The following is a 21,652-nucleotide window of genomic DNA, read 5'->3' as shown; positions in this document are numbered from 1 at the left end:
GGCGGGGGAAGGGCCAGAAAAACAAATTGTGGTGCGTGAATTTAAAGAACGATAATTCTGATGATTATAGAGAGATGTACGAAGACTTATATGAAATAACACAAATGAAAGGAGCAGAATCAGAACATCATACACAATGTAAATTTGTAGCAGCAACCAAATGCTGATGACCAAAATCTATAGACTGAATGCTACAAAATTATAAAGATCAAGCTTGACCACAAAGAAGAGATACATAAATGTACTCCCTCACTCTACCACAATGGGGGGGGGGGGAACCATGGTTGTCAAATATGCACAATGCAGAGGTGAAGAAAAACTTCCTAACAATCAGAACTATCTAATGGTGAAATAGGCAACCTTAGGAGGACTTCTTGTGAGGCAGAAACTACTGCTTTCTAAAATAGTCTGTAGTTATCGGTTAGACTAGCTGATCTCTGAGCTCTCTTTCAAATCCATGATTCTGTGATTCTAAATATATTTGTTCTTATTCATTTTCTTAATGAGCAAAAATCTATTTTTCTCCCTCTTGCTTCCCCTTGGAAAAGAAAAACATAACCTTAATAACAACTCAGGATATAGCCGAACAAAACAAATTCCTGCATTGGCCATATCCAAAAATGTATGCTTCATTCATCTTGAGCCCATCACCTCTCTGTCAGGAGGTGAGTAGCATGGTTCATCAGGAATCCTCTGGAATAGTAGTTGGTCGTCAGATTGATAGAATTCTTAAATCTTTCAAAGTTACTTGTCTTTACAATGTTGTTACTGAATAAATTGTTTCCCTGGTTCTAATCTCTTTTGTCGGCATTAGTTCCTTCTAGCCTTTGAAAAGACTCTCTGAATGTATGGGTTGGAGACACCCTTGCTTCTCTGTCACTGTTCTGCTAACAGGTCATAAAGAGAAAGACTCTTGCATGCACAAATTATCAAATGTAGCTATTTGAAACAGAATCCAACTAGGAAGTGAAGGGAAAAATGCCTTTGAATGGCAGGTCAAAGCCCATGCACTTTATTCTGAAGAATGGTAAAGTCATCCTCAAGTCCATACATGGGGCTATCATCTGTCAAATATAATTAAAGAAATAGGAGACAATGCCAGCCAATAAAAATTAAAAACAGAGAGAGGAGAGAGAAACACAACAAACTGGAGACATTTGGAATATGGAATTAAAATAGCCTTATCAAACACTTCTGAGGGAATCATGGTATTCGTGCCACAGTAGACTCATAAGACTGTAGCTTTAAACATTAAAGGGATTTTAGAAGGCATCTAGCCCAACCCCTCACCTTATAGATAACTATGAATAAGTCAAAGAGAAATTAAATCCCTTGTTAATGGTCATATAGCTAGTGAGTAGCAGAGACAGGATTTGAAACCATGTCCTCTGACTCCATATTCAGTGCTCTTTCCACTGTATTATGCCAAAATGATAACTCTGAGTCATGAAGAAAAAGTTAAAGTTTTTTAGTACATTATTTATTAAGGTATAGATAAGTGTGATGCATTTTTAGAAATACTCAAAAATGCTTACATTTTTAAAAAAAATTTTGATGCCTAAAAGAATAAATTTTGGTTGTCTACAAAAATAACTCATGCAGAAAATCTAATTTCCCTATGATCTAGATAAATGAATTGTTAATGTAGTTTCTTTGAATTTCCAACAGTGCTAGACAATGGTAGACAAAATTTAAAAAAACTAATTTAATTGATCTGACAAAAGGATACTTTAGGCACACTTAGTCGTGACTCATCCCCAGTGGAAGTAAAAACTAAATAAATGCTGTTTGGCATACTGAAGGTAGAAATTATTTTCATATAGATAGAAATTTATTTTCGTTTTCTCTCTCTTCCAGATAGAGACAAAGTAGTCTTAACTGTTTTCTGTAAGGAACTAGTTAGGCAACACTAGCTATTATTTTTATCATCTGTCAATTATAAAACAGTAGGGTTTTGTAAGCATTTATTAAGCACCTATTATGTGCCAAGCATTTTGCCAAACACTTTAAAAGTATCATCTCATTTGCATTCTTCATTTTGGTGGTACATATCACTTAACTTTTCATCTTTCTCTATTTTCTCATTCATAAAACAAGACTCACATGTTTAGAGAAATAGGTAGTACTGAATTCTCCATCTTTTTCAGAGACATACCAGTGAATTTGGCTTTGATGGAAAAATAGTCCAACACTTCCATGTCTCATGTAATTGAATCTTAGACCACAACAGTAGTATAGAGTCTAGGGCAAGGAAGGTGATGGTCCCACTGTGCTCCAGTCAAACTATATCTGAAATATCATACTAAATTCTAGGAGGAAATCAACCAGCAAGTACTTAATAAATGTGCCCTATGTGCTGGACAGTGGAGATACAAAAATGAATCAATCAGTAAACATTTACTAAATGCCTCCTACATGCCAGCTACTATGCTTAGTGCTGGGGATACAAAAAGAGGCAAAAGACAGTGCCTGCCCTCAAGAAGTTTATACTTTAATGGCGGGGGGGGGGGACGGACAATATTCAAGCAAGTCTATACAAAGTAAGGTAGATACAGGATAAATAGGAAATAATTAACAGAAGGAAGGCACTAGAATGAAGAGGAGTTGAAAAAGAAAAAAACAGACCCTGCCCTCAAGGAGCTTAAATTCTAGTAAGACACACAACATATACCTAAGCTGATGCCTATGAGATAAATACAGAGTAAATGGTTGGTAGCCTTGGAGGGGAAGGCACCAGCAGCTGGATTAAGAGGAGTCTTGGCAAGCTATAGCATGTTCAGAGAACAATGATCTGGAAAGTAAAAGGACTCAAAACTTTATAAGGAACAGTTAGTTAGTTGAAGGAACTGAGGATAGTAACAAAAAATAACCATTTAGGGATGCCATGTATTTTTTAAGGGAGTGAGAGGGTAAGGATTAGACTTGTGATTCGGTAGTATAGGTAACAATATTAATAATAGTAACTAACATTTATATTAACACCTACTATGTATCAGTCACTGTGCTATGTGCTTTGCAAGAATTAGATAATTTGATCCTCCCTCACAACAATCTTGTGAGGTAGGTGTTGTTATTACCCCCATTTAACAGAGGCAAACAGAGGTTGAGTAACTTGTCCAGGGTCACACAGCTAAGTAAATGTCTGAGGCCAACTGTGAACTCAGGTCTTCCTGACTCCAAGCCCAGTGCGTTATCCACTGCCCCACTTAGCTACCATATAGGTATAGGTGATTCTCAATAAGGAAATTTCCTCTACCAATACAGGTCAGTACTTGCTCTGCAATTTACATCCTTTGAGAAATGCCTCTGGACACAAAGAAGCTACGTGACTTGTAAAGGACCAGTATGTGTCAGACGAGGGATTTGAACCAATGTCTTCCTGACTCCAAAGCCAATTCTCTACCCACTATTCCACAACACCTCTCTAATTCAAGATTCCTGTCTTCAAATATTTTAAGGGCTCATTTGTAGAAAGGCAATCTACATGGCTCCAGAGGGTATAATTAAGAAAAATGAAGGCAAGTTATAGGTGGGCAGAATTGAGTTCAGTAGGAAGATCTTTCTAACAGTCAAGGTGTTAGCTCCCCATCACTAGAAGTACTCAAAGCATAGATAACCATTTTTAGAGGCAGCCAGGTGGCACAGTGCACTGGGCCTGGGGTCAGGAAGACCCAAGTTGAAATTCTCATTCAGACACTTAGTAACTCTCTGACCCTAGCTAGGCAAGTCGCTTAACCACTGTCTGGCTCAGTTTCTGCAACTGTCAAATAGGGAAAAAAAGCATTTTTCATAGGGTTGTTGTGAAAATCAAATGAGATAGTATTTGTAAGACAGCACAGTGCTTGGCACATAACATAGTATTAAGCACCTACTATGTAGCACACATTGCATACTCAGTAGAAGCTTCATAAACGATTTCTTCCTTTCTGTTATAGAAGGAATTCCACATTGAATAAAAAGTTGGATGAGATGACCCATCTAACTCGAAGGTGCTGATTTTTTTTTATTTTCTAAGTTGCGTGGTACTGACTATATAATGCAGGAGGAGGACAGAGAAGTGAGAAACCAGCTTGAGCTAGTGCAGATTGTGTGGGCTTAATGGAGACTCAATCTAGGTACCGAAGAACCGGTAGGAGTAGACAGGTGGAAGAGGTTCTCCTTTGAGCAGCGTCTTGTCTTGCTTACTTTCTTCTTTACGAGGTGTTCAGGTGGATACTTAACTGGAACATTTTTAAATGTTTACAATTGAAGAGGAAATGCTGTGTGTCCCAGGCTGGCCAATTGCCTCCTTCCCCCCCCCCCACCTCCCCCATGCAGTTTAAATGAATGTTTCCCTTTTATAAGCCCATCTGGTTTTTTTCTTCTGTACTCTCTGAAGGAACTGAATCTCCTTAAAAGCACAGCAGAAGTAGGTGCAGAGCTGGCCCAGGCAGCAGATGCTCAAGCTCCGCTTATAATGGCAATTCTCCTTAGCAGACATGTGTTAATTCCTGGGAAGGCTAGGGAGGAAAATTGATGCCAACTAATACTTGAGTGAAACCCTCCTGGGGAAAATCCAGCATGTTTTCCCGGCAAAGAAAAATAATTTATTGTTGACTTTTCTTACTTGTTTGCATATACATTGAGAAGGCAGACCCAACACTTTGTACCCAAGTTATTATTGTTGCACGTAGCCCAACTTCAGACTTTACTTCAAACCCTTAAGGGAATGCAGCTTAAGCACTGAAGCATTGATGGAATTGGCAGCCTTTGTTCCTTCAGTTAGGATGGCACCTCATCCTTCTTTTCCTTTATGGTAAGTAGGATTTGTTCAGTTTAATATCAAGAAGATGAAACGAAATGTTCGTTACAGGCAGCATTTGTGGAAATAATAACTTTGGCTACTCCCTCTTGGCAGATGATAATGCATATCAAATGAATAAAAAGGTATGATTTTTGCCACCAGGCAATCTGTGCAATAATATGTGTATCGGGGAACAATAACGGGTTAAAAGAGGTCTTCTCAACTTCTGTACTTAAGGTCTTCTGTACTCCATGAAGAAACATATCATGTTGGCCTACAAAGTCCCATCACAATGGACAGAAAGTATTGGGATGCCTTATGCTACCATTGAGCTAAAAAGTAGTTCATTTGAACAATTTTTAGATTGAGTCAGGGAGAATTTATCCATAGCCCTCGTGTCTGAGGTTCTTTCAGGTGCCTTGAGTCACTTTGGGTGACGTCATTTATTGGGCTTATTTTCCCCTCTTCTACCCCATCTAAGTGGAACCAGTTTCTTTGACACTTCAGTACTAGAAATGACTTTTAAGTTCCCCTTAAGCACATTCAGACTCACAAGGCTTTGAACAAAGAATTGGTTTATCTACATGGTGAAGGACACAAAAAGGACTCATGTGTGAGTGTAGCAATGAAGAGGAAGATTTAGGTTGATGTCTTCAGGGTATAGCTGGGTCAATGCTAGGTTTTCTTGGGGGAGGGGAAAGGGAATAAGCATTAATTAAGTACCTCCTATGTACCAGGCACTATGCTAAGCAGCTTTACAGATGACATTTCATTTGATCATCACAATAACCCTGCAAGGTAGTTGCTATTAATAATCCCCATTTTACAGTTGAAACTGAGGCAGGAAGGTTAAATGACTAGCCCAGTACCACACAGCTAGTAAGAGTCTGAGGGAAAATTTGAACTCAGGTCTTCTTCACTCCAGGCCCAATGAGCACTCAATCCACTACACCGCTTAGCTACCTCTCTCTATCTTAGGACAGAGAAGATCTGAGCATGTTTGTAGACAATGGGAAAGAAGCCAGTGGAAGAGAACAGACTGAAGATTCCAGAAAGAAGGAATGACTAGTGAAGCTTGGTCCTGGGAGGGTTAGGTGGAGGAGCTGAGACCAAGGGCATATGTGAAGTGATTAGCTTTGGCAGAGACTGAAACAAACAAACAAAAAAGACAGAGTGGAGGGAAGTGGGGAGTTTGAATGTGGAAGGTGGGGCACAAAGGAGTCCATAATGGAGGTTTTAGTAAAACTACTTTTCTAGTCTGCTTACACATTTTTTCCCATCAAACACTCTACATTCCAATCAAATGGACTTCTTACAGTTCTTCATACGTTTCTCATCTCTAATTTTTCATTGGCTGTCCCCCATGCCTGGAATGCACCCCCTCCTCACTTCTACCTCTTAGAATGCATAGCTTACTTCTAGACTTAGCTCATATGCTACCGTCTACATAAGACCTTTCCTTATTTCCTTACCATCTAGCGCCCCAACCCCCATCACCTAGCATCTACTTTCTATATACCAATATAATAGAGCAGCCTACCGTGCTTGCTTCTAGCAGATAACACGTGTTAGCTAAGCGCTTCAGTGATTTGCGGATGATTTAGCCCCAGGTTACTTTTGGCCAATCACTGATCAGCGATGAAAGACCAACATTTAGGGTATTACAAAGCAATGCCTTTTTTGACCACCTAGCAGGAAGAGTCAATGACACAGTTGACCTTCAAAAAAAGCATGACTCCACCCCCTTCCCCCTCTTCTTTAAACCTTCCAGTGTAGAAAGTAGCTGGCTATTATACCTTTATATATCTGGAACATAATAGATACTTAATAAAATTATGTTAACTTGACTATATACGTATGTCTCCCCTGATAAAACGTACATTCCTTGAACTCAGTGACTATTTTGTCCTTGTCTCCAGTGCCTATCGTGCTGTACATGCATAATAAATGCTTGTTGATTGAATGAATGATGGCCCATTTGAGTTTTAGTAGCATGAATTTTTTGATGGATCTAGTCAGCCCAGTTTTGTGATTTCTTCCAGCAGTGATCTTGGACTTGGATCAAAAGGGTATGAAGTAGATGGTGGAGGTAGCTGAGCACTGAGAATCTGCAGGGCAAGAATAACAGAAGGACAAAGGGGCAAGTGATTCAAGACACTGCCTCCTTATAAAGGCTAATTAAGACATCAAGATGGAGAAGTAAATTGAGAAGAGAAGTAATAGACTGCAAAGGATTGAGTGACTGGAAGGTGAGATAAAGGTAAAGAATAGGGAGGCAGTGAGAGAGATGGAAAAACAGGAGTTTATACAGAGAAATGACATTCAGTTTGTAATCTTGGGTGGAGCAGTTTCAAGGGTAGGTGAAGCTCCACAGTGTGATCATTATACATATACATATATCTTATCACTCTAATTACACAACCCTCAATGCTAGGGTCCAGATTTTATATATATATTTTTAAACTCCCTTTAATCCCAATGAAATACTGTAAATAAGTGCTAAAAAAAGTATTTGTTAATTGAAGTATTTTTCAGGAAGAGAGTATGAAGATGAATGATGGAGTGAGGGGCTCTTCAGTTACTGTGTTACCACCTCTTGGACAAGAGACTAAAAGTAGTTGCCTTTTACATAAATTCAACTATAGTTAACATGGAGCCAGCTGGAACTTGGTTTTTATTTATTTTAGAAAATTTCAGATTTCTCTGACTTCATCTATGGATTAGGGGCTAGATCCACTAAGGAAGTGATTCCTTTCTTTATATATCTCTTGAACCAAATTTACAGTGACTTTAGAGGCTGGTACTGATTCTCTCCTGGGCAGGGCACTGAGCATCATATAATTTTACAGTCCTTGGTTGCTCTGTAGCTATTTCATGGGTATAAAAGCAGCTGATAGAAAAGACAGCTTAGAAATGTTTTGTCTCTGGGGAACACAGTACAGATACACAGGATGAAAGACAAACGAACTGGAAATACATGGCTGTTACATAATAACTTAATATAGCATAATTGCTACAGTAAACTAACAGGGCCTCTTAAGAGTTCTTAAGTTATTATAGTGTTATGGTTTCCAGGAAAAATTGTGCATTGCTGAATCACTCATGATTGGCCATTGTGGAATTTCATATTAACATGCATTAAAAATCTCCTGCTCTGTGGAATATGACAGACACTTTGTGCAAGCTACTGTGGGTAGAATTCTTCCCCTGGAGAAGGGAACCACCTAGTTAGCATTACTGGGCAATGGCATACCCAGTCCAAATGCCAATTGTATACTTTGCTTCTTTCCTTAATGTACGTCGTTAATGGTTGTCTTGCCAATTAAAGGCAGATTTATTATGAACAAGCATTTATTCAGCACCTACCAAGTGGAGGTGCTAGAGATGCTCAAGGAGCTTACATTCTATTGTGGGAAGAGAACTTGTACATATAAATGTAACAACAATTTGGCTAGCAGCTGCTGTAGGGGTATAAGGCCCAATGAGACCAGCAACAAGAGCTGCCAGCACAGGCTCATTGATCTGCTTTTCTAAGGGAAGCAACTTTAAGGGGTTAACAATCTCACTTTAATCAAACATACATTTATCATTCAGTTAGTTCAGGGGGGAAAAGCCAACACCCTGAACTTCAGAGCAAATACGAATAGAAATTACAAACAGAAAATATCAACAGATCAAATCACACAATTCAACAGACAAGCTTTGTCTAATCAAGACATCACATACATAGTAACCAAAAAGAGAAGCACCAACATCTGGGTTTTCTTCAAAGCCGGGGAGCTCCAGCGGCTACCCAGAGTCTCTACACCAACAATCTTCCAGTGAGTGAGAACCCCAACAATACACTAACTTCTGAGTTTATTTACCCTTCTTAGGGCCCAAAGGCTTCACAGCTAATCAATAAAAGGTACCTAGTTAGCAAAAGGGTGTGTATACCTGGGGCTTTGCACCTAGTAAGACTTAATCAAAGGCACTTGATTACTTTAGCATTCTAAAAGAAAAAACAGTAAAAAAAAAATCCCATCTTAATTAATATTACAATAAAGCATATGTACATTGAGTCCCAACTTGGCTAATTTTTATTTGTGTGACCTTGGATTAGTCACTTAAGCTCTGTGGGCTCACTTTCTTTGGCTGTATAATGAGGGAACCAAACTAGGCAGTTATGTGCTAGAGTCAGCTTGTATGTATGTCTCCCAAGAGCCAACTGTCAAAGTTTCAGTGTGAATACTTACACCTTGGAATTGACAAATGTTACAAATCAGGGCTTGATTTATTTTGTTGACTATCTAAACTTAGGAAGGTGATGGAGAAAATGTGAATAATGCAGATTAAACTTTAAAGTGTTATCATGTGTACTTTTTATTTTTTGAAGAGCTGATTATTAAACATTTTCCAGCACACGCCTGGGACTAGAAATCTCTAAGATGCCTTTGATCTCACTTCAGGTAGTGAGGCCATTTGGAGGGAACTGAGATCAGAGGTCAAATAAACCACAGTCATGATGAGCAATTAAGGGTTCCTAAGTCTAAATTCTTTATAGTAGGTTCTTCCTGATAAGAGGCAGTAGTGGAAGGAGTGATAGATTTGGAGTCAGAGAATCTGGGTTCGTGGAACTTCTGTTACAGCCTTGTGACCTTGGATAATAACTCCACTAGGCTTCATTTTCCTCATCTGTGAAATGGGGAGATTGGGCTCCATGGTTTCTAAGGTCCTTTCCAGCTCCAAACCTGTGACTTTATGATCTATGATCTATATATAAGGAAGAAAGGAACCTGAAGCCATCATCTCCTCTATCCTCTTGCCTCGAAGCAAGACTGCGTAGCGACTTCTCTTGTATCATTTTTAAAAGGAGGAAAGAGAACCTGGTTTGGTGGGTTACCCACTCAGCTGTTTTAACATTCTTCCTTAATTTCTCACATAATGTGCTTGTTTCCAAGTCCTGTGTCCATTTCCACTGCATCTGTCCTCCAAGATAGAAGCATTACTATGTAATAAAGAGCCCAAGCCAGAATATAGAGGCACACACTAGAATATTTAATACAAGAAGAATCTTTCTTAGAATTTTCCTAAAGACTTCTCTTTGGAAAAGAACACAAATAATGAAATGAACCATAATAACACACTGAGGAACAAAACCTCACTTATCCAAAATCTGGACATTTTTTTTAAAAAAATGGATTCACATTTCCTTATGTCTGCCTTTCTCATTAAATATACTTACATTAGACCAAATGCTCATTATGGGAAATATTTAAGTATCAAATCTCTCTGGTCCTGGATTCCTTTGGCTGACTAAAGCTTACATCAATATGTGCTTAGTGGTTTCAAAAGCATGCTTTTCCTCCACCTCAACCCCTTCTCTTTCTCTTGGTCTCTGTGAGTCTCTCTCTGTCCATTGCTGTCTGTCTCTGCCCTCCTCCACCCCCCCCCCCCAGCAAGGAACGACAGATGCCCCAAATTAAAATTTTCCAGGCACTTACTCCCTAAATAAACCTCACTAGAATAAATTGCTTTTGACCCTTTTCAGACTGCAGGCTAGCTTGCATTCGATAAAAATGTCTCTAACCCTTCTCCTTCTTAGCAGTACCAGGGTGGTGTTGTGCCTCCTGGCTATGTGAGCCTGAAGAACTAGAGTAAAGAAGTTATATTTCAGATCTTTAATACATTTCTTATTTGTCCACAGCCTAATTCCTTGGAGGCCAGGGGCCTGTTGATGCCTCCTTGTTTGTTTCATTAAACTAGAGCAGGGCTGTATCTTTGATAAAGCTGGGCTTTACAGAAAGATTTATGACTTGGTTTCTGGGCATGCTCTCCTACTGGCTGCAAATCTCTAGATTTTCAAGCCGCTAAACTGTTTACTTCCCAGCTTCCAGAATTAAGCCTGTCTACCTCCTCCCATCCTGGTCACCACTGCCTGCTTCCAGCTGGGAGTGGCTCTCTTGCCCCAACCCTACTCTAGATTCAAAACCCAGCAACCAATGTGCTTGTCCTCCCCTGTATTGTGGTAATGCCAGCACACCCAAAGTCACTTTAAAAAGGTTTTACAGCTAGCTTTATAAACAACAGAGAAAAAAGAAGAAACACAGATTACTAAAACTAGAAGGTACTTTAAAGATCATAGTCCAGACCCCTCATGTTACAGATGAAGAAACTGAAGTCCAGAGAGGTTGTAGGTTGTCCAAAGCAACATAGCTAAATAACAGCAAAGGTGAAATTAGAACTTAGATTATCTGTTGCCAGTTCGGTGCTTTTTCTATCGTATTGTCTGTTACTTAAATAAAAGAAAGCACCACATTTCCAAAAGAAGTTTCCCCTGAAACTTCTTGGTGGATTGTTTGCATTCAGAGATGATAAAAATAGATTTGGAATTATAAGGGACCATGCGGGCTAACTCATTAACTTCCTCATTTTACAGATGACAAATCTCTTAACTCTCAGAGAGATTAAGTGCCCTATCCAAGGCAATATAGGTACAATGGCAAAACCAGAACTCAAATTCAGGTCTTCTGACTCCAAATCCCAGGCACCCTTGCTACTGCACCATACTGCCTCCCTATTATCTTTTTTTCCAAAAATCTGCTGTCATTGATCCTTCCTTCTCAAAGAGGACCAATGACATCAGGAGGGTAATGTCTTCACTTACAAGTGAATTGGATTTAAGTGAGGCGGCAATATGCAAAGTCATCAGCTTCACTCTCTTCTCTACAGTTATCATAGTCCAGTGGCAAAACTTAGGTCAGTTTGACTAGTGATGGCCCCAGATACAGAGGGAAAGCCTGTCCTTTTTAAGCGAAAGTCATTTTGGGGTCTCAGTTTGTCTGAGGCAACACCCATTCAGTGATTAAAGGGTAGGTAGGTACTGGGGCAAAAGATGGCCCAGTTTGACTTCCCAAAAGAATCAATCCTGGTGGGGAAGACACTCAGAGTTTTGGGCCAGAACAGAAACAATTGCTATTTATGCTCACTCTGAGCCATCCAAACCCAAACTATGAGCAAGTGAGGCTTGGGCTGGGACCTATTATTGTCCAGTCAGTGAGAGCCAGAGTGATTTGGGTTCAAAGGCACAGTCAAGTAGCTCCATTTGAATCCCAGTGGGCTTTAGCAAAGCATGGTTTACTGAAGCTTCATTGCAAGAAATCATGAGTGAAAACTACATGAGACAAAAGAGTTAATTAATTGTCCCAGTATTCAAAGTCTTTCCAAGTTGATAATACCCATTAGTTCTGGTGCTGTGCTAGCATAGCCTTCTAGAGTCCAGTGTAACCCCTAATCATGGTTAGGTAGGACTTCCAGAGTAGGAGTTTCATGGATAACAGACCGAAACATTGTCATTTAATGCTGGATGTGAGTATTACATATCCACTGATATGTATTAAATACCTACAGTGTACAAGACATGGTGTTAGGTCTTGTGGACCCAATGGAAGGGGAGTTCCCTGTTCCTCAAGGAACTTGCATTCTCTTGGGACATACAACATTTCAGCAGATAAGTAGACACAAGTTAATTTAAGGAGGGAAGCAATATGAACTAGAATACTGAGGAAAGGCTGCATGTGGGTAAGCAGCTGAGCCTTGAAGGAAGCTAGGGATTTGGGGGTGGAGGGGGGAGGACACAGAGCATGAAGAGAAGCCTGTGCAAAGTCACAGAGTTGAATATGGAAGATTGAGCTCTAGGAATGGCAGATAGACCATGGGGGCAAAAAGCAGAGTGCTGGCCAGGAATGATATGAAAGAAATCTGGAAGGATAAACTGGAAACATTGCTAAGCATATCAAATAGTGGAGTGAGGTCTGTTTTCCATCCTAGAAGCATTAGTGAGCCACAGAGGATTCTTGAGGGCAGGGAGTGGAATGTGAAATGATCCGCTGGCACTTTAGGGGAAGATTATTTTGGCAGCTCTGTGAAGGATAGATGAAAAGAGAGAAGTGGAAAGAAGAGAAGATCATGCCCTGGGGAGTTAAGGAACTTAGCTATTGGAAGGCCCACCCTAGAACCAGGCTGTCTTGATTCATGAGAGATGCAGGCTAACATAGCCCACTCACTATATCCAGCCAGCTCCAGACCAACCAGACCACTGTTCACATCCATCCATCCTTCTACATCCACTCCTCTTCTTGATATTTGCTCTTCTCCCACATGCCTCCCCTTTCCAACCTCTAGCCCTTACCCTCAGCCTCTGCTTTCCACCTCTTGCTACAGAAACCAGTATTAAACCATTTCTGATGCTTCTGGTATACCAATCAACTCCTGACTGGTTACACTCGCTATTCCTATGACTTCTCAGACCAAAACACTCTTCTCAGGCCACTATACTCCTAAATATGTCATTTCTTCCTTTTGATAGTAAGCTTCTTGAGCAAATGGCATCTCTTACTTTTGTATTTATTTCCCAGCCTTTCCAGTACAATGATTGGCACAAGCAAGTACTTAACAAATGCTTTTTATTCATTCATTCAATGTTTAATTGCAATAGTCTTGACAAGAGATAAGGAAACACTGGCTATGTGAGTGGAGAGGAGTTGACAGATCCAAGAGTTGTTAGGGAAGCAATATCATTAAGATTTGGAAACTAATGAAATATGGGAGTAAGAAGGAGAAGGAAGAGTTGAGGATGATTTATTCTCATAAGTTAAAGAAAACTGGATTTGAAATAGTTCAGATTTAATCACTGGTACTATTCTTTCCAACAGGTGACAATATTAGAGATACTGATAACACTATTATTAAGAAGCAAAACTTAAGCCTTCAAGCAGGGATGGTGGGTAATACTCTGCAACCTCAATTTTGCAATTCCCTTTCTTGTGTCTCTAATCACTAGTGTGAAATGAGTCCCAGAGGCCTACAAACAAGTATGAAAATGTACTCATCCACAATGCTTATTTTTTAAGGAGTCTATCTTTCACTACGTCATATAAAATTTTTAAAAATAAGTTTGTCACTCTTTTCTACTCACTTGGCAGGAAATGTTACTCATTTAGGCCAATTGCCATTGGAAAAAAAATTTGGTGGTTTTTTGTTTGTTTTAAATCTGGAACTATTACAGTTGGAAGGGACAATTGAGAGGTCACCAAGCCCTATAGATCTCAGGAACCCTTGACACTCTCACAAATTACAGAAGACCTTCAAAAGAGTTTCTATGGGGTATATCCATTGAAATTTGCCATGTTATAATTTAAAACATTTTGTAAATAATCCTGACCTTGGGGACCACTGGGGTCCCTGAACCATACTTGGAGAACTGCTGATTTTAGTGTATTCCCTGAGCAATGTAGGAATCCTCTGTGCAACGTCCATGACAAATGGCCATCCAGTCACTTCTAGAATGCCTCTTATTATGACTGTTCAGTCATTCAGTCATGTCCAACTGTTCATGACCCTATATAAGGTTTTCTTGGCAATGATGCTGCACTGCTTTGCCATTTTCTTCTCCCTTGAATTAAGGCAAACAGAGGTTAAGTGACTTGTCCAGGGCCACACAGCTAGTAAGTGTCTGAGGCTGGATTTGAATTCAGGTCTTCCTGACTCCAGGCCCAGCAATCTATCCACTGAGCCACCTCTAGCAATGGCCAAAATGCTATCTCCTACAGCAGGCCATTCCAGTCCCAGACAAATCTCATGGTTAGGAAGTTCTTTCTTATACAATATTCAACACCTGGAACACCAGGTTCAATTCTAGCGGCCATGCTAAGGGAGATTTTGAAAGCATTGCAGCTCTGTGCTCCTCACAGCCAGGTGGCAAAGGAGATAGAACACTGGGCCTAGAATCAGGAAGACCTGAGTTCAAATCCAGCCTCAGACACTTACTGGCTGGGCAAGTCACGTAAGCTCTATTCCAGTTTCTTCAACTGTAAACATGGGGATAATAATAGCATCTATTTCCAAGGGTTGCTGTAAGGATCAAATAAGGTAATGTTTGTAAAACGCTTAAGACAATGCTTGGCACACAGCAGGTGCTTTATAAGTGCTTGTTTCCTTCCCTCTGTAGTATGCAAAATTGTGGTGATGCTAAATGCCCATTTTTTTCTTTGAGTATCAAAAACTGGGAAATGTAATTTGTATCAATACTTTTGCCCATAGAATGCATGTAATACTTTCTGAGGTTATCTTTGTGGCCTTGAGCATTTTTCAATCAAATAAAAAAAATCTCCTTTGTTATGGTTAAAATGTGAAACCAGTCTTCTTTGTGATCCAGCTGTTTCAGGCCCTTGTCACAATGTGTTTTTCAGACTCTGCGGTTACCCTCCCTTCTATGACGAAAACGACTCCAAACTCTTTGAGCAGATTCTCAAGGCAGAATATGAATTTGACTCCCCTTATTGGGATGACATCTCAGATTCTGGTAGGTAGCCAACCTTCGTGAGGGTGCAGCACCTGTGATCCCCCCACACCAGCCATCTGCTGCCATCAGGGCCCTGTCATTTCTCATGTTCTCATTAAAACCTCTGTGGCCCGTGCATGCCTGGTACCTCTGGGAGAGCCCTGGGAAAAGCTGAAGGAGGGCTTGGCTGGTGTTGCTTATGCTGAAGTCAAGGGAAAAGCTATCACTAAGGATGTATTGATCTAGAATTTCCCAGAGGGAAATACTTATCAAATGCTTTAGATAATGTAACCAAACTTATTAAAGATCCAAGTTGTCCCTTTTCCAAGAATTCTAGCAATAATGAGGAACTTACTTGCCCCTGCTTCAGTGACAAATAGTATTAAATATGCAAAATTTACTTCATTTATATGTTGGGGTCCAAGCAACATGCATTCATTGAGTGCCAACTGTATATAAGGCCCTAAGCTAGGTTTCATCCAGAGTCCATGGGCAGTATTCCCAATGAAGATGAAGTCGAAAACTCTAACACTAGGTACAATCTCTGGCACACAGTAAATGCTTAATAAGCATTTTACCTAAAATGAAAGGGTTGCACTTGATGGCTCCTGAGGTTTCTTCAAGCTCTAGATCTATGTCTCTGTATTATTTCTAGAAAATTCATTGCTCATTTGCTAGGATTAAAAAAAAAGGGATTATATCTGGGGAACAAAAAAATAATTGAAATGTTATATGAAACAATTTAGAAATTAATTTTATCTTTAAAGAAAGTAGTAGTTTTAGCATTTATTAGGGATTCCCTCACATCTTTGCTCAAGAGCAGTAGACAGCCAGGATAGCACCAGGTTTTCTGACTTTCATTGTTTTGTTGTTGTTCAGTCATTTTTTTAGTCATGTCTGACTCTTAGTGGCCCCACTTAGGGTTTTCTTAGCAAAGATCTTGGAGTGATTTGCCATTTCCTTCTCCAGTTTATTTTGTAGATGAGAACGAGGCAAATAGGGTTAAGTGATATGTCCAGGGTCACATGGCTAGTAAGTGTCTGAGGCCGAATTTGAACTCAGAAAGAGTTTTGTTGTGTAATGGTATAACTCAAATACCTGATGCCACATTACTTACTATCTGTATCAAAAAAAGGGCTGGGTCAGCAAACTATGGCCGGGGGCCAAATCTGGCCTGCCTTTACAGCCTACAAACCACTAGTGTTACCCCTGATTTAAAATAAAGGGGGGTGGCACATTGCCAAACAGCTTTCTGTAATGTTTATTATAAAGCATGAAGCCCATGGTTATATAGGACGCATAGGACACTTTATCCATCCCACTGAAGTTTAGCAAGCTGACATGACAAAGGACCATTTCCACAATTCTTTACAATGAATAAAAGATAGTGTAGTCTTGTGTAGAGAAGATTAGATTCTAGAAGCAAAGGAATGTGGCTCCTAGTCCTTGCTTTGCCACTGGCTCACCAGACGACCACTCTGATGTCCTAGTTCATAGTTGCCCCTTTCTAAGATGCTGGTACTGTACTATTTGCACTTAGTGCCAAGTGTGTGTTAGAGTTTGGAAAGGTTTGATCAAATCTGTTTGACAGCATAAACAATAGGATCCCTGTCCATGGTGGCATCATATAGCCATGTTTTAAAGTACAAATCTGATTCACAGTCTTGTTTTCTTTTTTTTAACAGCTAAAGATTTCATTCGGAATTTGATGGAGAAAGATCCCAATAAAAGATATACATGTGAGCAGGCAGCTCGGCACCCCTGGTAAGAAAAATCATGCAGCATGAGATAATGATTGTCAAATTCCTTTTCACTACAGTAGTAATTGGGAGATCTCAATTATGAAACCCATAGGTTATCATCACACCTCATTATAACCAAGGTTTTTAGTCTTCTCCCTAAGCCAAATCTGGGCTTTCTTTTTTTTCCCTTCTCTACCCCCTTCTATAGTTGTTAATGAGGAGGTAATTGGCCAAAAAGCAGCAAGAGATGCAACATCTCGTCCTTGGACAGTCAGTCCCTTAAAATTAGCTCACATTCAACTGGAACTCAAAACTATGTAGAACCGTGTGTGGTAAACTAAAAATAAATAAAGGAAAAAAAAATAATATAAAAAAAAATTAGCTCACATTCATAAAGTGCTTTCCTTTCAACAGCCTTATGATGCTGATAGTGTATGACTGTTTCTGTTTTGTAGATGAGACAAACTGAGGCTGAGAAAAGCAAGTGACTTGCTCATAGGCACACATCTAGTATCAGCATTGGCAATTAAACCTGTCTTCTAATTCCCCAGCAAAAGAGAACTGTACAGGCATGTTCCCTGACTTAGCTAACCCTGATACATGGAAATCGGAATGAAATAAGAATAGATTTTTAAAAAGAGAATTGTTATTCATTGAGGGGAAAAAGGATTTTTTTTTCCACTCTCTGATAAGTTACTTTAGGATTCCTTAAATAGGAATGCATCCTAGTATGGAATTAGGTTTATAAAATCTAATATGGAATTAGGTTTATAAAAATCTAAATGACACACTTTTAGAGCACATCTCTTCTATAAAGAAGAATTCCCTTTTAATAGCATATTCACTACATATATTGATAGACTGTGACAGATTCTACCAAGACTGAAAGGTTTCAAATATGGATCAGGTGACAGACTGTTCCTGCTTTCTGAGGGCCAATCTAGCTAAGTACAGACTCTTCACCAGCAGGCTGGCCACTAGATCATGAATTCTTTGACTCTGGTGAGTTAAGTGAAAAAAGAAAAGCAAAAAATGTCCTCTAGTCTTATTTGTCCATCTTCTTTCCATAGTGATGGTGCTAGAACAGCAGAAAAGGAGGTAGAGGGCTCAAATTAATTTTAAATCATCCTTAAACATTAACTGTTGAAACTTAATTCCTTCATCCAAGAATCAGTGAATCCTTCATTACTATGGGAAGAATTTAACCATATCATGATACTAAAAACATAAAGAAGTCATAGCTAAATGTAAGGAAGTCTCACAGGTTCTCCTCAGAAAGTCATGGAGTGTTTCTATCACGTGCTCAAGAGCAATGAAAAATATCCATTCATGGATCACTTGGTCATCTCACCTTACACTGCTAACAATAGGCAAAAGCAAAAAGATCATCATGGAAATAATCATAACTTATGCGCTAGGATCTTTTGCAGAGAAAAACTGGAGAACATCTACAAAGAATTTAATGGCAAACCAAGTCAATGTATTCTTTGGTACTGCGTGACTTGGTATACAAAAGCAGACACTGAGCAGGACAGCCAAAAAAAAGAGTTGGAAAGTATGGTTTAGGATTAAGAAATGAACCAGGCATGGTGGTGCTAACTGTAAATTCCTGGCAATAGGAAGTCTGAAGCTGGTGGACCTCTTGAGCTTGGGAGACTTGAGCTTCAGTGGGCTAAGTCAGTCAAGTGTCCCAATATACTTTTTTTGTTATTATTATTTATTTAATATTTTTAGTTTTCAGCTTTGATTTCCACAAGATTTTGAATTACAAATTTTCTCCCCATTTCTACCCTCCCCCACTCCAAGATGGCATATATTCTGGTTGCTCCGTTCCCCGGTCAGCCCTCCCTTCTGTCACCCCACCCCCCCCATCCCCTTTTCTCTTACTTTCTTGTAGGGCAAGATAGATTTCTGTGCCCCATTGCCTGTATATCTTATTTCCCAGTTGCATGCAAAAACACCTTTTTTTTGAACATCTGCTTTTAAAACTTTGAGTTCCAAATTCTCTCCCCTCTTCCCTCCCTACCCACCCTACCTAAGAAAGCAAGCAATTCAACATAGGCCACACATGTATCATTATGTAAAACCCTTCCACAATATTCATGTTGTGAAAGACTAACTATATTTTGCTCCCTCCTATCCTGTCCCCCTTTATTCAATTTTCTCCCTTGACCCTGTCCCTTTTCAAAAGTGTTTGCTTTTGATTACTGCCTCCCCCTATCTGCCCTCCCTTCTATCATCCCCCCTTTTTTGTCTCCTTCCTCTTTCTTTCTTGTGGGGTAAGATACCCAATTGAGTGTGTATGGTATTCCCTCCTCCGGTCAAATCTGATGACAGCAAGATTCACTCATTCCCCCTCACCTCCCCCCTCTTCCATTCCAATGGAGTGCTTTTTCTTGCCACTTTTATGTGAGATAATTTACCCCATTCTATCTCTCCCTTTCTCCTTCTCTCAATATATTCCTCTCTCATCCCTTAATTTGATTTTTTTTAGATATCATCCCTTCATATTCAACTCACCCTGTGCCCTCTGTGTGTGTGTGTATATATATGTATGTATATATATATATGTATGTATGTATGTATATATATATATATGTATGTATATTCCCTTCAGCTACCCTAATACTGAGGTCTCATGAATTACATACATCATCTTTCCATGTAGAAATGTAAACAAAACAGTTTGACTTTAGTAAGTCCCTTACGATTTCTCTTTCTCATTTACCTTTTCATGCTTCTCTTTGATTCTTGTGTTTGAAACTCAAATTTTCTATTCAGCTCTGGTCTTTTCACTGAGAAACCTTGAAAGTCCTCTATTTTATTGAAAATCCATATTTTGCCTTGGAGAATTATACTCAGTTTTGCTGGGTAGGTGATTCTTGGTTTTAATCCTAGCTCCATTGACCTCTGGGAATATCATATTCCAAGCCCTTTGATCCCTTAATATAGAAGCTGCTAGATCTTGTGTTATCCTGACTGTGTTTCCACAATACTCAAATTGTTTCTTTCTGGTTGCTTACAGTATTTTCTCCTTGATCTGGGAGCTCTGGAATTTAGCGACAATATTCCTAGGAGTTTTCTTTTTGGGATCTTTTTCAGGAGGCGATTGGTGGATTCTTTCAATTTCTATTTTACTCTCTGGTTCTAGAATATCAGGGCAGTTTTCCTTGATAATTTCTTGAAAGATGATATCTAGGCTCTTTTTTTGATCATGGCTTTCAGGTAGTCCAATAATTTTTAAATTATCTCTCCTGGATCTATTCTCCAGGTCAGTGGTTTTTCCAATGAGATATTTCACATTGTCTTCCATTTTTTCATTCCTTTGGTTCTGTTTTATAATATCTTGATTTCTCATCAAGTCACTAACTTCCATTTGCTCCAATCTAATTTTTAAGGTAGTATTTTCTTCAGTGGTCTTCTGGACCTCCTTTTCCATTTGGCTAATTCTGCCTTTCAAGGCATCCTTCTCCTCCTTGGCTTTTTGGAGCTCTTTTGCCACTTGAGTTAGTCTATTTTTAAGGTTTTATTTTCTTCAGTATTTTCTTTGGGTCTCCTTTAGTAAGTCATTGACTTGTTTTTCATAGTTTTCTTGCATCACTCTCATTTCTTTTCCCAATTTTTCCTCCACTTCTCTTACTTGCTTTTCCAAATCCTTTTTGAGCTCTTCCATGGCCTACAACCAGTTTATGTTTTTCTTGGAGGCTTTTGATGTAGGCTCTTTGACTTTGTTGACTTCTTCTGGCTGTATGTTTTGGTCTTCTTTGTCACCAAAAAAAGATTGCACAGTCTCATTCTCAATCTGGGTCCGTTTTCACTACCTGGCCATGTTCCCTGCCAACTACTTGACCCTTGAGCTTTTTGTCAGGGTATGAGTGCTTGTAAAGTAGAGAGTACTTTGTCCCAAGCTTGAGGGGCTGCACTGCTATTTTCGGAGCTACTTCTACACAGCAAGCTCTGCCATACCATCGCTTCTTCTTCCCCAAGAACTGCCAACCAGGATTAAAGCCCAGATCCAGGCAGGGCAAAGCAGGCTTTGCACTCCCGCTGTAATCTGCCACTTAATTCCTCCCAGCAGGTGGGCCTGGGGCTGGAGGCAACTGCAGCTGTAGCTCTGGAAGCAGCCTCAGAGCTGCACCACCTCTGCCACCCCCCGGGGTGGTAGCCAACTGCAAACTCCTTTCACTCTGTCCCAGCAGCTTTTCCCGCTAGCCTTCTCTGTTGTCTTTGGTGTTTGTGGGTTGAGAAGTCTGGTAGCTGCCACAGCTCAATGAATCAGGGCCCTACGGCCTGTTCTGGCCGTCTCCCAGTCTGGTTGGTCCTGGCACAGCCCATGCTGGGCTCTGCTCCACTCCTAGCTCCGTGAGATAGAACCTTCCCAGCAACCATCCAGGCTGCCCTGGGCTGGAGCCCTGATTCCCTTTGCTATTTCATGGGTTCTGCAGCTCTAGAATTTGTTCAGAGCCATTTTTATAGGTGTTTGGAGGGACCTGGGGGGAAGGTTAAACAAGTCCCTGCTTTCCAACCACCATCTTGGCTCTGTCCCCTGATATACTTTTAATTGGAAGATCATGAACATGGTGAAGAATCAATTTTTTTTAAAAAAAATAGAACCTATTATATCTTATTAAATGGTAAATAACCAGTACCTAACATGATTCATTTCAAAATCAAATGTTTGTAATCAGTCATATCATATATTGATTAGAGCAGAAATTAAAAAAATACTGAAAAATTAGAAGATGGAAAAAAAAGAAGATAATGCATGCAATTATAATAGCTGTAACATGAACTATGGAAAAAACC

General features: G+C 39.7%; 1 protein-coding gene across 1 annotated transcript in view; it reads left to right on the top strand.

The window, feature by feature from the left end:
- Nucleotides 1–21,652, top strand: part of CAMK1D (calcium/calmodulin dependent protein kinase ID) — a 475,179-nt gene that overhangs the window by 432,717 nt on the left and 20,810 nt on the right. The window contains exons 7-8 of the mRNA XM_036759709.1: nt 15,013–15,125; nt 16,790–16,868. Of these exons, the coding sequence (XP_036615604.1) occupies nt 15,013–15,125; nt 16,790–16,868 (192 nt within the window). The remainder of the gene's footprint in view (nt 1–15,012; nt 15,126–16,789; nt 16,869–21,652) is intronic.

Source organism: Trichosurus vulpecula, chromosome 5 (genome assembly GCF_011100635.1).
Source record: "Trichosurus vulpecula isolate mTriVul1 chromosome 5, mTriVul1.pri, whole genome shotgun sequence".
NCBI classification, from domain to species: domain Eukaryota; kingdom Metazoa; phylum Chordata; class Mammalia; order Diprotodontia; family Phalangeridae; genus Trichosurus; species Trichosurus vulpecula.
Note: the sequence above shows the minus strand (reverse complement) of the source record. Positions and strands in the feature narration are given on the sequence as shown.